At 42.2% G+C, this 15,811-nt stretch overlaps 1 protein-coding gene and 1 long non-coding RNA gene across 3 annotated transcripts; one reads left to right on the top strand and one right to left on the bottom strand.

Annotated features, from left to right (window-relative positions):
• Positions 1 to 663: 663 nt before the first annotated feature.
• LOC116604154 lies at positions 664 to 6,165 on the top strand. The gene is made up of 2 exons (XR_007311975.1): positions 664 to 1,036; positions 1,687 to 6,165. It is a non-coding gene; the product is annotated as an uncharacterized LOC116604154 (long non-coding RNA).
• A 93-nt stretch (positions 6,166 to 6,258) lies between these two features.
• Positions 6,259 to 15,422, bottom strand: LOC5520984 (ATP-binding cassette sub-family C member 4). 2 transcript variants are annotated; one of them, XM_032366214.2, is made up of 8 exons: positions 14,724 to 15,422; positions 12,485 to 13,016; positions 12,017 to 12,396; positions 10,571 to 11,841; positions 9,900 to 10,323; positions 8,919 to 9,065; positions 8,462 to 8,598; positions 6,259 to 7,523 (listed from the first exon to the last, which is right to left on the bottom strand). In XM_032366214.2, the coding sequence occupies exons 2-8, from the start codon at positions 13,004 to 13,006 to the stop codon at positions 6,604 to 6,606; spliced, it is 3,801 nt and encodes a 1,266-aa protein (XP_032222105.1). In that variant the 5' UTR covers positions 13,007 to 13,016; positions 14,724 to 15,422; the 3' UTR covers positions 6,259 to 6,603. The 2 variants fall into 2 exon arrangements, with proteins under 2 accessions (XP_032222105.1, XP_032222104.2); XM_032366213.2 differs by lacking the exon at positions 14,724 to 15,422 and adding an exon at positions 13,508 to 13,634.
• Between the last annotated feature and the right edge of the window lie 389 nt (positions 15,423 to 15,811).

The following is a 15,811-nucleotide window of genomic DNA, read 5'->3' as shown; positions in this document are numbered from 1 at the left end:
GAAATTCGGTGCCCAAATGGTCGCCGCTCATTCCACCATTCTGCTAATGCTTATGCTGGACTATTGTTTTTAATTTGTGAATTAATTGAGGCTCTAGGATTGGCCAATCACAGGACAGCCTAGGGCATTTCCTCGGGTTCTGCATAGCATTGACGTCACATCCGCTAGGAATGTGTGAATGCGCATACGCTTACTGTGAAAAAAGGGAATAATGTAGTTAAACAATAGAGCGTTTATGGATATGCGTTTTTCTATTTTGCACAATTAAGTGCTGTTTATTATCTTAGACTACCAATATTTTCAATTTTTACTAAAAACGCGTAATCACACATCAAACTTATCAATCTCCTTTAATGTTTTCTACCTTTTTACTTTCCGAACGTTAAGAGTGGAATATCTTGATGGAGAAAAATGCAATGAAAAGTGCAATGACTTGCACAAAAGTTTCGAGTTTCAATTTTTATCTACCCTCCCGTGCAAGTCATAAGGATGGGCTTCCTGTGTTGAAGCCGCATTGTCACCAGTTTACTTCCGGAGGTCCGACGGAAACCTCAACCGTTAAAAGACAAAAGAATCTATTAAAATCCGAGATATTAAACAGGCCATCCGCTCTAAATTATTAATCACATCCTCAAAGAAACTTCCAATAAACACACTGTTTTTAATATTTTGAAATATTTTTCGCGTTTTCCGTTAAAAATCATCGGATATTGTTACGCAATCGACCGGAAGTAAACTGGTGACTGCGGCTTTAAGAACATAAAGTACGTCACATACGTCACGCAACCTAGATCGACATTGTCACGACCACAAATCCCTAACAGAAGACCCCGGAAAGCAAACGCTTTATTTATGTTTGCTCGCCTAGTTGTGATATCGGTAATTGTTTAACACTGATTGGATATATTTGCATTCGATCAAAGGTATTGCCTTCTTCTACGATCAGGTGAATAACAACATTGCAATTGCAGAGTCCGATACTTATCATTCTTCGTGAAGGCAGTGCTGATACGCAGCGATATTTTATCACAGTCGGGTAGGTATGCAAAGATATTTCCTCATCTCTTTTAAGACATGTTTTTCTTCCATATTGTTGTGTCATCATTATGTAATCGTAATAGAAAATTTAGTCTTATTTCTCATATAAACTTGAGAAAAATTGCTCTCTATAATAAAGGTTGTAAATTATCATTTACTTTCCAGATGACTTTTCCATATAAAAACTAATTTATTCTACTTTTGATGATTTTTTATGATAATTCCCTGCATTTTGTGGTTGTTAGACCGTGAAAGGAATTCACGATTACTATAAACTAACTTGCTTCTTGTTATTGTTTTATCTGTTTATTTAAACGTTTGAAGTAAATCAGGATCAAAGTGACATATATTATTTTATGTGGGCCTGTTAAAACAGAACACGAAAATTCTTGAGTCACGTCGAAACTAGCCTAAAAGTTATTTTTATTCAAAACAATAGCCTTAGCTCACCCTTGACTTTAGAGAATAATCGCTCTTTTGTTACCGTAGCTACGTTACACAAGTCAACAAATAGAACACAAAAGTGTGTGAAAAAAAGATAAACCAAAAAATCAGCTCGTGTCACATGTCACTTTGCTGTATTATTCCTGATAGCGTGATGGAGGAATTTGAAAAGCATGGTAATGATTATGTTTTCCATCCTTATAGGAACTTTGGCACAGGTTCTCCGTTTTGCAAACATCGATACTAGAACTGCGTCCCATTAAGACTTTGACAGAACTCTATTATGACAGTATGGCCCGTGTGGATCTCAAGATTATTTGTTTGCTCATTTGCATACTCGTAGTGGTCTCGTACTTTGCCGATGCCGAACCGTCATCACGCCGTAGATCCAACTCACGCCGTCGGACAATCTCAACACGTCGGCGCTCTTTGTCTCGGAGACGCCGCTCAAGTTCGGGTGCTGTTGTCGGTGGTTCCACCAGAACAGGCACCATCGCCGGAGCAGTCTTTGGTACCTTGATTGGTATTGCAGTTCTCATTGCCGCCTTTATCTGCTGCCGAAAACACTTCTGTCGCACTAACCCGAATACCATCTCAAACAACGCTAGTGCTCATTATTTGCACACCAACCAAGCGCATGAAAACAGTGGCAGTGGCAGTAACGAATCAGCACCAGAAGTTGATTTTAAGGGTCGTGATTTGGGCTCACGAGAAGGCGCTCCGCCAGATTACAACGCAGTGACCGGAAATCATCCATACCTACCTCCTTATGACGCCTCGGCCGCAGCCTACCCCCCTCAGAACACAAATACTCCCTACCCACCCCTAGAGCCTAGCGCTGGATTGCCCTACCCTCCCCAGGGAGCAACAGCATCACCGTACCCCCCTGCGGATAATTCAGCTCCCTTCTTGCACCCCATTCAGAGCGATTCTGGCGCTCAAGGTCTGCCGCCTCCACCGACATATGAAGATAGTCAGAAAAAGCTTGAGTAGGTCTGTCTGCCACTTTTTGTCAATATAACAAGTGTGAGAAAGGATCCATTTCCGTCGGCTGTCTTCGGAAAGCAATTGCGGTATTTTCGAATGAATTAAATGAAGTAAATGAAGTATTAACGTATGGTTAACAAATGTGTGGCGGATAAGGGTCTTTATTTGTAAAAGAAAAAATGAACTGTCGTAAAATACGAAATGAGTATTCTACCAGCGGCGTAGCCAAGATTTTTAACAGGAGGGGGCCCAAAAGGCCCTTTCAAGGCATTTTCTTCTGTATTTTAGATAATGTCTCATACTTTTACTGTATTACTGCTGGTAGAAGGGGGGCCCAGGCCCCCTGGGCCGCCCCCCTGGTTACGCCCCTCTCTACTCATCTTGATACTGCAAAATCGTCGCAAAGTGAGAGAGGAGAGTGCCCCGGTGATTCAAGAAGACTTAGCAATTATGTCGTCACTGGTCAAACCGAAACAGGGTAATCCTTTACCACCACATCAGGATTCTCTCCGCCTGGCGAATGACTTTCGGGGAGTTTTTCTGCAAGAAGATTCAAATCAACAAAGACGGCTTAACTGAGATAGCGCCTTCTGTTGTAAAGCCAGTTGCAATTACAAGTAGTCCCCTTTCAAAACTTGATAACTTCAAACCACGTCCAGAAGATGAGATACACAAAATTGTTATGTCTTCCTTCCGTGCAACGTGTCGCCTGGATCCAATTCCTACCCGGATTTTGAAGCAATGTGCCGAGGTCCTCGTCCCCATCATCACCAAATCATTAACTCGTCGATAGGTGAAGGAAGAGTTACCGATCGCTGGAAGACTGTGCATGTTATACCGCTGCTAAAGAAACCTCGGCCTGGACCTTATCTTTAAGAACTTTCGTCCTGTCAGCAATCTACCATTCATTGCGAAGACGACTGAGAGGGTGGTCATTGATCAACTGCTCTCACATTGCGAAGTACATGCACCTTTTCCAGATTACCAGTCATCATATCGTCAAGGCTACTCGACGGAGACGGCACTCCTTAAGTCCACAACGACGTATTAATGGCCATGGACAGACAGGAGGTCATGCTGTTAGTGCTACTGGATCTATGTGCGGCATTCGACACCATCAAACACAACATCTTGCTCGAAATCCTTAGCACGAACTTTGGTCGGGAATGCAAAGAAGTGGATCGATTCTTTCCTTGCTAGAAGACAGCAGCAAATTGTCATAAACAACACGTCAGTTTAAAGCTTCAGTCTTGAATGTGGTGTTCCTTAAGGTAGTTGTCTTAATCCTATTCTCTTTTGTATATGCGAGTGGCATTTTCAACATCATCAATCAACACCTCCCAAACGCACATGGGTATGCCGATGACACACAGATTTATCTCTCCTTCAAGCCGTCACATCCATCAGGTCAAGAAGATACATTGAGGGCAATCGAGAAATGCATATCTGAAGTACGTGCTTGGATGATTAGTCATCGCCTAAAAATAAACGACCCCAAGCCAGAATTCTTGGTAATTGGCTCACGCCAACAGCTGGAGAAGGTCGATATAAACTCGGTTTCAGTCGGTATGTCGGAAATCAAACCAGAATCAGAAGTGAGGAACCTGGGTGCTTGGTTTGACAAGAACATGAGCATGGATGCACATGTCAGCGAGGTGTGCAGCAAGGCTTTCCGTGGCTTATACTCTATTCAACAAATACAAAAGTACTTGAATAAAAACGCCTGTAAAATTTTGATCCATGCCTTTGTTACGACACATCTAGACTACTGAAACTCAATCCTTTTCAAGATCCCTGAATACCAAATCAATCGTCTCCAGCGGATCCTCAATGCTGCTGCGCGTGTTGTACAACTAGAACCTAAGTTTGATCACATCACACCCGTCCTGACTCACTTACACTGGCTACCTGTGGAATTCAGGATACAGTTCAAGATTCTGCTTTATGTTCACCACAGCATTAATGGCAACGCTTCCTCCTATCTGAAGTCCCTTATCAACTGCAGTCGCTCTTCCTATAACCTCAGATCAAACACCGCTAACTTCCTGGTAATCCCAAAGACTAGATGCAAAACCCTAGGAGACAGGGCATTCGCACATGCCGGTCCAGAACTATGGAACAATTTGCCTATTATCATCAGCCGGATATGAGGACTAACCCCTTTTAAACAAACGCTCAAGACGCATCTGTACCGCCTAGCCTACAATGTTTAATATTTCATTTTTATGAAACTTTTTGTTACCTTGATTCTTTATTTTTATTTAACGGGGGGGGGGGGGGGGAGGGCTGCTATGTTTGGGGGGAAGGTTGCAATTTTTTGAGCGCCGAATTGGGGGAGGGCCTCAAAACCTTTATAGGTTTTTCAATCCTGCTCTGAACCTGAAATATTGGTCAGAACACTATCGTAACACATTCTGAAAACAGCGACATCCAGGCCATCAGCTTCCTTTTTTTCTCGGGGAAGGGCCGGTCGCCTTTTTGGGGGAGAGTCACCATTTTGGGGCTTTAAATGGGGGGGCGGGCGAAATTTTTGAACCGGAAAAAAAATCAACTTAGCAGCCCTCCCCTGATAAATAATGTCCTTTCCCAGGGGCTCATAAGTAGGGGCAATCAACTTCCCCACATTCTGGTACTATATAGGTGCCTTACTCTTGCAAAAAATAAGTGATTATTTGTATCGATCTCGAAATTTTGTCGCTGAGAGGCGATATTATCATTCTTAAGGTTTTTGATACTGCTAGTTAACTAACAATAGTCTTGCTTTGCAAGAGCAAGAAAAATGTCCTCGTAACAACGTTTGAGTCCCCTTATGGAGAAATAAATAGTCCAAGGTTAGTAACAGAATGTTTCTTTCTCTGCGACAAAAAGGATTCAGAAATAAGAAGGCATATGACGACGTAGGAAGACTTTGAAAAGCAAGCGTCGTTTTTCCCCTTCTCGGCCGCCATTTTGGATTCCTTGAGACAAAGTCAATTTTTCCGCCCTGTCATCGCGCGTCTAAAAATCGCCTGATCCTAGGAAACGCCGTGACACCTACATAGTACCAGGATGTGGGGAAGTTGATTGCCCCTACTTATGAGCCCCTGCTTTCCCTAAAAAGTGTTCAGATTGTGTGTGCAATAAAAAAGTGTGATTTTATTTTTAAAAAATCGCCGTTTTCTTTTTCAATACATATTCTTGTTGGGGTTCTTTGTTTTCTATTATGATAACACAAGAACATCCGCTTTTGCTGTTAGATAAAAAATATTATGCATTGGGATATAGATATGATAGTAGCCATGTTGTTTTGTGGGCTTTTTTTCTTTTAAAATGCTCCAGCTTGCAATCGTTTGATTTATATTCCTCATAATTTCATTTTACTGTACTAGAAACTGGGCTTGTTGTGGGTACAGTACTTATTATTAATTAATTAATTAATTAATTAATTAATTGATTGATTGATTAATTAATTAATCAATTATTTAATTTATGGCTTCTACCACTATAACAGTAGAAGCTAACTGAAAAGTATATTTCCTTCATTCCCCCTTTTTTTTCAGTGCACCCTTTCGTATCTCCTATAATTGGAAATTTATTTATAGCTTGTGTAGACCGACGATATGAACAACATTTTGAAATGAAAAAGTAGGGTTCACTTAGATGTGTTTTGTTTTTCACCTGTATGACCAGCTAAATAAAAAATAATTCTAATCAAAACATGTGAATTTCACTTATGTACGCGCGCTGACACAAATTTTGCTAAAAAATAGCCCATATCCTTTATACAACAAACTTAAGAGTGACAACGTACTGTTATTCCATTATAATTCCATTCACACACACTGTGAGCTTACACGAGCAAAAATCATACGGCCGCTTTTCACCGCCGACTCTAAGCCTTAAATAGCCCAAATGGGGCTACATACTGATTAAATAGTCCAAATTGAGGCTGGCGAAGCACCCATGTAGACTACTACAAAAGGCGAGCTTCAAAATAATTACCTGGTCTTCCTATGAAGAAAACAGAACTTTTATAAAAGCTTCTGCGTGCAGTGGGTACTCCACTCTGCTTGTTTTGACCTTATTTCATGACAGTAACAAAATCCCAAAATATTGATGTCTTTTCTAGTTTTACTGATTTTTTTTTTTTTACCATCAGCTTCTTTTCATGTTATCATGGGCTTGCACAAGACGAGCAAAGTAGCCATCACTTCTCCGAGCAAGCTCCTGGGGCTCACCATATTCAACCACGTGACCGGCATCCATGACAACCACTTTGTCATAATCCATAATAGTATTGACGCGATGCGCGATAGTCAGCACTGTGACGTCAGCAAACATATCCCGTATAACTTGTTGTACTAACCGGTCAGTCCGGTAATCCACGTTCGCTGTGGCTTCGTCTAGGACTATAAGCTTGGTATTCTGTAGCAATGCTCGCGCAAGACATAGTAGCTGTCGCTCGCCCACACTAAAACCAGAGCCGGACTCGCCCAGACGGTACTCCAGCTTTCCTGGTAAACTCTCCACGCATTTTTTCATCTGCACATTATTCAAAGCCGTCCAGATTTCCTGGTCGCTAAAACAGCGGAAAGGGTCTAAGTTCTTCCTTAGGCTTCCAGAGAATACTAAAGGCGTCTGAGTAATGACTGACATGGCTCTCCGAGCATCTTGGATATTTAGACTGCCCAGATCTATTCCGTCAACCACGATCCTTCCCTTTGGCTCCCTAATGCGAAATAGCGCCGCTACCAAACTCGATTTACCCGCTCCGGTTCGACCTACGATGCCGACTTTTTCTTTGGGAAGAACCTCAAGGCTGACTCCATCTAAGACTCGAGTCCCGCCCTCAAGATACTCTAACGACACCCCTTGGATGCTGAGTGCGCCGCAGTAGGGCCAGTCCTCTGGTGGTAAGGTACGGCGGTGGTAGCCTGGTTCCGAGAGAAGCTTTGTGTAAGTTATTATTCTTTCTACAGACGTCATAAGGCACTCGACCTCGGACGCCATTTGGACGCCAAAATCTACTTGAGTTAAGCCTTGGATTGCGAAGGTGAGTAGCAGACCTGTGACACCTGTAGATTAGAAAACAAAATGCACAATCGGAAAGAAAATAAGAAATTATAGGCCACATGCTGCATGGAGAGAGAGAGGCAGCATTACCAATCAGGGCCGTAGCAGGGGGTGGGGCACTGGGGGCATGTGCCCCCCCCCAAAAAAAATATATATATTTTCAAAAATTATAAAAAAATGACAAGTAGGGGCGTGGCTGTGCCCCCCAATATTTTCTTAATGTTTCTGTATTGTGCCCCCCCCCTCCCCCAATCTTACGTGGCCTGCTACGGCTCTACCTATACTGCACTGACCTGGGCGCTTGAGGGAAAAAGAGGGAGGCCGAAACGACGTGGAGGCGAATGACCGAGAGGGAGAGGAGTGAGGCAGGGTTGAGGTCATGGGACGAGGCGAGAATAGCAGCGATGAACAGGGCAAAATGGCGAAACTCTATCGAGGTCTTATGTACCTTATAGGCGCGAAGAGGACAGGTAACAGGTAACAATCGGAACCCCGAATATTTTTTTCAGTAGCAACTATGATAAGATAGCCCATGTGTTTCATAATTTTCAATAAAAATGAAATGGTTAAGGTTTCGAACACGTTAATTGGCGATGGCAATTATGATTATCATGGAGGAAGCTATTAGAACTGATGATAATGATGCTGATTGTGAGGATGATAAATCAATACGTCTTGAAGAGGTATTGTCACCAGTTTACTTCCGGTCGATTATCTAACAATATCCGATGATTTTTAACGGAGAACGCGAAAAATATTTCAAAATATTGAAAGCAGTGTTTCTATTGGAAGTTTCTTTAAGGATGTGATTGATAATTTAGAGCGGATGGCCTGTTAAATATCTCGGATTCTAATAGATTCTTTTGTTGAGGTTTCCGTCGGAGCTCCGGAAGTAAACTGGTGACAATGCGGCTTTAAGCCTTAATCATCGAATGCTTACCAGGTTCCTGATTGAGAAACTGCGATCCAACAGCAATAACAACAACAAAGAGACTGGCCATCATGTCTGTGTACATGTTCGCCCATCGGCTTGTGGTCAAGACGAGCTTGAACGCGCGGGTTTGCTCATTTTGGTTTCTGCGGATGTAATTGGAGAATGAGTAAAGGGAAAGATTAAACATGCCAAAATGAGTATAACCTATAATGGATCACTCACAGTAACAATAAAGAAAGGTGGAAGGTCCAAATAAACGAAGTAAAAGCAGTAGAAGAAGCAAGGTGATGCAAAGGGGAGGCAAGGCAAGAGAGGCGAGGCTAGCAGATAAGGGAAAATCGAAAAAATAATAAAGACAAGACGAGAATAGAGGTCGGAGGAACTGAAGAAAAAAAGATGGTGGGGGATGAAGTAGGGGGTGTAGTTATGAAGGACAAAATAAAAACATCTCTTTAATACAAACCCAATGTAGACATCGAAAAAGGTGTTCGCCATGTGATAGGTACGCACAGTCTCTATCCCCACCATTGTGTCAGACACATGGGCGAACAATGGACTACTTTTGATGCTCTCTAATCTCTGCAGCTCTCGCGCTGTTCGCAGGTAAAATCTGAGCACACAAAGAGATTAGTTTTGTTTTACTGTTGAATCCGTTGTATCGCGACGCCGCATTTTAGAAACATTGATTTGTTTTTGTCTTTTGGGATTTTCTGTTCCGCCAGTCAAATTATTCTAAGCCAATCAGATTCTTGCCATCTCTTGCCTAGTGCAGTTGTCTGGCTTTCTGTCGCGACACTGTCTGGTTTTCGTCCAGAGGATAGCCAGGAACAGAGGAAAGTGCACAAAGCGAGACTCTGAATGGCTCAGAATGGTTTTACTGACGGAACAGAAAACCAAAACAAATCGTGTTTTGAAAACGCGGGTCGTGATACAACAGATTCGACAGTAAAAGCATTGTATTCTAGCTAGTACTTTTGCCATATAGCAAAAGGAAACTAAAATAGTACTAGTTCATGTGCTTGGTAAGAATGCCGTTAATGCAAAAATCACATATTGTTTAGCTAGCTGTTGACTAACTTCGCCCATGCATCCTCCTTAAAGAACCCTTGCCAGCCACACCTTTGTTATTGCTTTCAAGAAACATTGGAAGACAAAAAAGGTGAAAAAATATGAAAAATAATAATCTAAAAAAGATTTATGCCTCATTTTCCAATTTCAATACAAAATATTGTAAGGCTTTTGTAAAGTGGAATTAGCCAATGGAAATGGATGCTATTATGACACTATTATGACAAAATGATGGCTGACAAAAACTCTTTAAACCTTTATTTGGCTTAGACGCCGCCAATGTTGAGTATTTACCTTACAATCAAACAAAAGACAACCAGAATGGAAAGGATTTTCTGCCTAGAAAACCTCTGGTTAACTATAACTGAGTATTTACCTTACAAGCAAACAAAAGACAACCAGAATTGGGATGCTTCCTGCCACGAACCACGGGTTAAATACTGCCATTGAAACCACCATCGCTATGAACTGGTAAAACACCACTAATACGAAGCATAGTCCATATGGAAGCAAATTGTCCATGCCACCAGTGTCCTTGGAGAACCTGTTCATGATTCGACCTACGGGGTTCGTGTCGAAGAAGAGAACAGGGCATTTAGTGACGGCCACTGTCATTTTGTCGTACAGATTCAGAGATGACCGGGAAATAGCGACAGTGAAGAGGTTTGTCCTTATAAAGTAGAAGAAGAATGCGAAGCAGATAAGAGTCGCATACGTGCCAAACGTCAAGCCACTTTCCTTCTGGTCACGCGTCATGCGTGACATCACGGATAACCACCAATACGGAGCTATACGAGCCACTGGAGGGAAAAAAAACACGATCCATACGCAAATCCATACGTTATCAAAGTTATTTTAATCTTCAGAATGTAGATTATGAATGCATATGAACGTAATATGAAACATGTGGGTGTGGGTAGATATGATAGGTTTTCATTTTTTCACATGAGTCATTTGTTGAAACAACTGTCCAACACGACCTATAAACATTAAACACATTTTAATCATCAAACACACCGAGCATTTAAAGCATTGATCACCTCTTACCTTCAGCTAAACCCCAAAAAGCCAACACAAAAACGATTGCTGGAGCAGAAAGACCTGCGCGGAAGTACTGCCAATACAACCCCCACGTGACCACACCCAAGGCCCTATCTTCCTCCTCCTCCTCTAGGTCCTGGTACCCCACAGTCTCGTCCACCTCCCCCTTTATCTGGACCACGCCCTGCTCCAAACTCCTTGCCGTCATAGTCCGGCTTCTTTTGAGTTCACACATAATCTCTCTTAAAGCGCTACTGTTCTTTATGTCATTATAGCGGCCCTGAGTTGCAACGCGGCCTTTATCCAATATCATCACGTGATCAGCGCGAGGCAAATGCTGTGCTTGATGAGTGGCGAGGATCCGGAGTTTGCTTTTCAACTCTCCGCAGATGCACTTGTCGAATATATGCTGTCCCACTTGGGTATCGACAGCACTGAGGGGGTCATCCAATAGAAAGATATCTGCGCCCGAGTACACAGCGCGTGCGAGACTGAGACGAGACCGCTGACCGCCACTCAAACTCACACCCCGCTGACCAATCATACTAAGGTCGCCCTTAGGTAATCGCTTAACATCATCGACCAAGTCGCACAGTGCGATCACGTGATCGTATTTCTTTTTGATATAATTGTTACCAAATAGTATGTTCTCTCTAAAGGTGTCTGAGAACACCCAAGGTGTTTCACTCGCAAACGCTATCTTCCCGCGCACGTCAACAGATCCGTGTTTTATTGGGATCTCTTTGAGGATTGCCATAAGGAGAGACGTCTTGCCGCACCCTACAGAACCCGTCACCATCACAAGCTTGTCATGGGTCGCGCTCAGACTCACATTACGCAGTGCTAACGAGCCATTAGTGCCCCAACTTGCCCACAGCTCCGTCACTTCGACATAAGCTCCCTTACTTTCCCGCAAGTCGGTGCTTTGATCGTTGCCTTTGTGTAATTTGATATCTGGCTGTCTCAGCTGCTGGAATAGATGTATTTGAGTAGCTGAAATATTTCCGTCAGGTTCTAACAGGAAAGCCTGCATTCTTCCGAGGGCCATATACGCGTCAAAGATACTATACAAAGCATCAGACAACCCTATTCCAACTGTGTTCGTAAGTATACCAAGTAAAGAGGCGAGGGTAAAAAGTGAGGTCGCAGTGAGCGGGACTCGGGCGTGGGCCAGTGCTAATATTGATATCAGAGTCGCTAAGCAAGGTGCAACGTTGATAAAAGCTTGCGTGTTTAACCGAATCATAAGTGCGTCTCTGAGTTTGCTGATTTCTTGGCTGCGAAATGAAACACAAAATGTTACAGTGCAACACACGGATTATAATAACAACTCTTTTAAGAACTCTGTTAAAACACGCTGGCCAAACAAGGCCACGGGAATTTGAGAGTGAAACGATGTAAAGGACAAGAGATTGCACCTTGAAAATTTATGTTCCCGGTATATTTCCTTACCTTCTTATATGCATTACTTTCTTTCTGTAATTGTCTTCCCAAGCATTCATTTTGAGCGCTCTTATTCCAGATATTATCTCGTTCATAGTCGTTAATCTCCTATCTGTGAGCTTGAACTGCTTTTGACGAAATTTCGAAAACAACTTGGCCAGATAATAAACAGGAAACCCCATTAAAGCGAAGAGTAGAATGCATGACAGCGCTTGCCATCCGATAAGGAAGATGATAACAAGAACTGCGAAGATAGTTTCCCAAAAGAATCGCACGAGGCTCATTCCGTAATACACAAGCTTTTCCATCAGTCTAGCGTCGTTAGAGACCAGATTCATGATGTAACCCTCTGTCTGCTTGTAGAGGTTATAGCGACTTGACTTTAGGACCTGTACATTATTGAACGAGTTATAGACTAGAGAGGCAGATAAAGAGAGAGACGGACAGACAGAAAAACAGACAGACGGACAGACTCACGTGCTTGTAAACGATTCCAGACACCGCGATTTTCAGCCTCATTCCCATGACAGTTTCCATTAGATATTCATGATGGTACGCGAACAACTTAAATAACGTCGAAAGGCAGATACCAACGAGACACAACAAGGTGTATGTCGGATGCGCCCTAGGACCAGCTTCCAATGCATCGAGATATAAATTTAGCATTACAATTATCATTATCACGTAGAACGAGTTTAAAGTTTTCAGGATAACGATTTTTAGAATGAACTCCAGTGAGAAAGTATTCATAACAGCTTTCCACAGGCGGGGTTTTCGTCCGGTGTTTACCGCGGTCCGAAGTTCCTGGTTCCACATTTCCTGTAGATTGTCTATGATTGGTCGGGAGTCATCGCTTGGGTGCAGTGGGTCCAAGTCCTCCTCATTCAAATGGTGATCATACCCCTTTTTGAGAATCCGGCTCACCCCGCACATGAACAAGTACGAGAACCAATTGGAGCACCGAGCGGAACCGTATTTATCATCTTGGAAATCAGCCATGTGTGTTGACCTGAAGATTAATGTCCGTACGTCAGACGGTATATATGACTGCTCTAGCATATTAAGAAGGGTATTTTTGTGCTATTTAACAAGTGGGAATGTGACCCTATATACGCAAAATGGAGTGGTCTCCAACCACGGTTGTTTAAGATTGTACCAAAAACCCTAAATTGTAATTTCATTAGCACGTGTATCGCAGCTCGCCGATTAATAATATCTCATATTTATTTCAGAATTTGCAAACTAAAAGCATTGGTGATTATATTCGCCAGGGATCAGATAGACCGTACGCTTGTAAGGGGCACTAAAACGGATTTCAATTTGAACGAAATTTTGAAAAACAATTAGCCGCGAAAGGCATTATTTGGACGAAGATTTTTACCCCGTAAAAAGGGATGAAAAAAAAATACGCTGATAATTATAAGTCGTTGGTATAAGTAACAGTCAATTTTAGTTAGGAAGTAGCAAGTTCTATTTATGAGTCAAAATTTTGAAACTCACCCTAACGTGCCAGCCAGAAAAACTGCACTTGATGGTTTAATAATGCTGAGAATGCTATACATTGCATATAAGGCAAGTATGAGACGTAAAATAGAATGCTCTAATGGCATTGATTATATAGACGACTGACTAGATGGAATTCAAAATTTCCTAAATCGCCCCAGGGAGGGTTGAGACTACAGTTTTCAGCCTCGTTTGGTGAAATAGTTTGCAAGAAATATACCAAAATAGCCCGCTAGCGAGTTGCCCGATAACTTTAGTCCGGCCATTTATAGGAGTTTTCACTCGAATTACGCATGAGTACACCATTTTCGCTGCTTCACCACGCTCTTCGAATTTTGTAAATGCCATTAAGATTATGATTTTCTGATTTGCCTTGGACAGCCCTATAAGCCTATGATTTCAGATTTGACTACTACGACTTCTTGAATTAAGCTGCTAATTTCACCGCGGTTATGGTTCGCCTCCGAGCAGTTCCGCCTCGCGAACTTTGCAAAACTTTTGGGATATTATTGAGATCATACTTCTTTGTCGCTTAAAAACAAAACTGTTACATTCAGTTGGAGGACTAAACTTAGATTGTGACACACACATTTAATACACACATTTATTTATTTGCATTCCATTTACATTGTTGGTATTGCATAACATAATATGGCTTAAATGAGAGTATTCGGTCTTGATTTAAATGTTTTGCATATAGAGTGGGCTACTTTCTTATTCCAGAAAATATCCATACCCCCCCCCCCCCCCCCCCCACATGGAGGGGATTGAAAATAAATACGGGTGGGTGGGGGTCCTTAACAGTTACTGTTTGTTTTTCAGGGAGTTGGAAGTGTCAGATGGGTGGGGGGTCATACCTCCCACCCCTTCCATGGGGGAGGGGGGGGGAAGTATGGATATTCTCTGGAACTACACATTGACTGCACTTTCTCACCTCAAGGTGAAGGAACTGTTTTGCAAGATAATTTAGAATTTCAATGAAATACAAATATTGTTTAGGTAAATTGGTAAGAGCAACTTATGTAAACTTCCAAACAAGCATCATAAAGCTAGACCATAGCTAATATTTATTCAATTTGAACAGAATATCACACTTTTAATAGGGCCAAGGCCGGGAGAATAGCCGCAGATTATGTAAGTGTTGATAAAGTAACAGTCAATTTTAGTTAGGAAGTAGCAAATTCAGTTTATAAGTCACAACTTTGAAACTCACCCCTAAAGTGGGACGTCCACAGCAAGAAGAAGTACCCTTGATAGCTCAATAATGCAGAGAATGCTATACATTGCCTATAATGCAAGCATGAGACGTAAAATAGAATTCTCTAATGGCATTGATTATATAGACGAGTGACTAGATGGAATTTAAAATTTGATTAAGTACGCAGCTGCTTTGTCTCCTATTATCTTTGTTCTACAAAGGAGTTCTTTTCTTATTCTTCTCGTTCTTTGTGTCGAGGTGCGGATAATGTTCATTTGCCCAATCAAATTGCAGCTTGTAAGAGCTGCGTACTGACCCCAAAATTGGGTTTCCCAAATTGGCCGAGAGAAATTGCTCGAACCAAAGCAAATACCAACAAACTAAACTCCCCCTACTTTTGGGATCACTCTGATGCCCCTGTTTATAGACTAGTGACACTTTTCTTTGGAATCGGAACATCGGTTAAATCGGTGTATCATTCACATATCAAGAGGAAGTTGGGATTAGAAATTTCAAAACAGAATAATCACCGCCCCGCTAAGCGAAACTCACGGCAAAGCACTGATGCACGAATGTCATTTAGGCAAACTAGTGTTTACCCGTGAAATAATCACGTACCACTCCTTTACAATTAAAAATACATCGGATTTTGTAAGAAAACTTCAAAATAACCACCCACAGTTAAATTTACCAATTTTTAATGTAATTTACATAAAACTTAGCCCAGGAAACGGTAACTCGCAAGACGGGAAGCCTGTATTCTATTTTTCAAAATAGCCAACCAGAGACGCCCATTATACGAGAGTATCGGGTAACAAAGATTATGACTCAAACTTGATTTGATGTTTTCAGCGGTTGGACGTCCCTGGAGGGCATATCGAAAACTCTGAGGCAATGTTGTGGTTCGTATTCGATGTTTATTTCATTGTAAATTCCGGGGTTCAGGTCCGAAGCGGGGGGGGGGGGGGGGGGGGGGGGGGGGGGTGGAAGAACCACCCCACTCGACTGCCCTGAAGGTCTGCCCTGATGAAGGAAACTTGACCAATGCGAGCTAGGACGAGCTATGTAAGAGAAAATGGTGCGCTAAATGGGTAAACAACCCC

This window comes from Nematostella vectensis, chromosome 6 (genome assembly GCF_932526225.1).
Source record: "Nematostella vectensis chromosome 6, jaNemVect1.1, whole genome shotgun sequence".
Classification (NCBI taxonomy): Eukaryota; Metazoa; Cnidaria; class Anthozoa; order Actiniaria; family Edwardsiidae; genus Nematostella; species Nematostella vectensis.
This window is presented reverse-complemented; position numbering and strand designations above follow the sequence as displayed.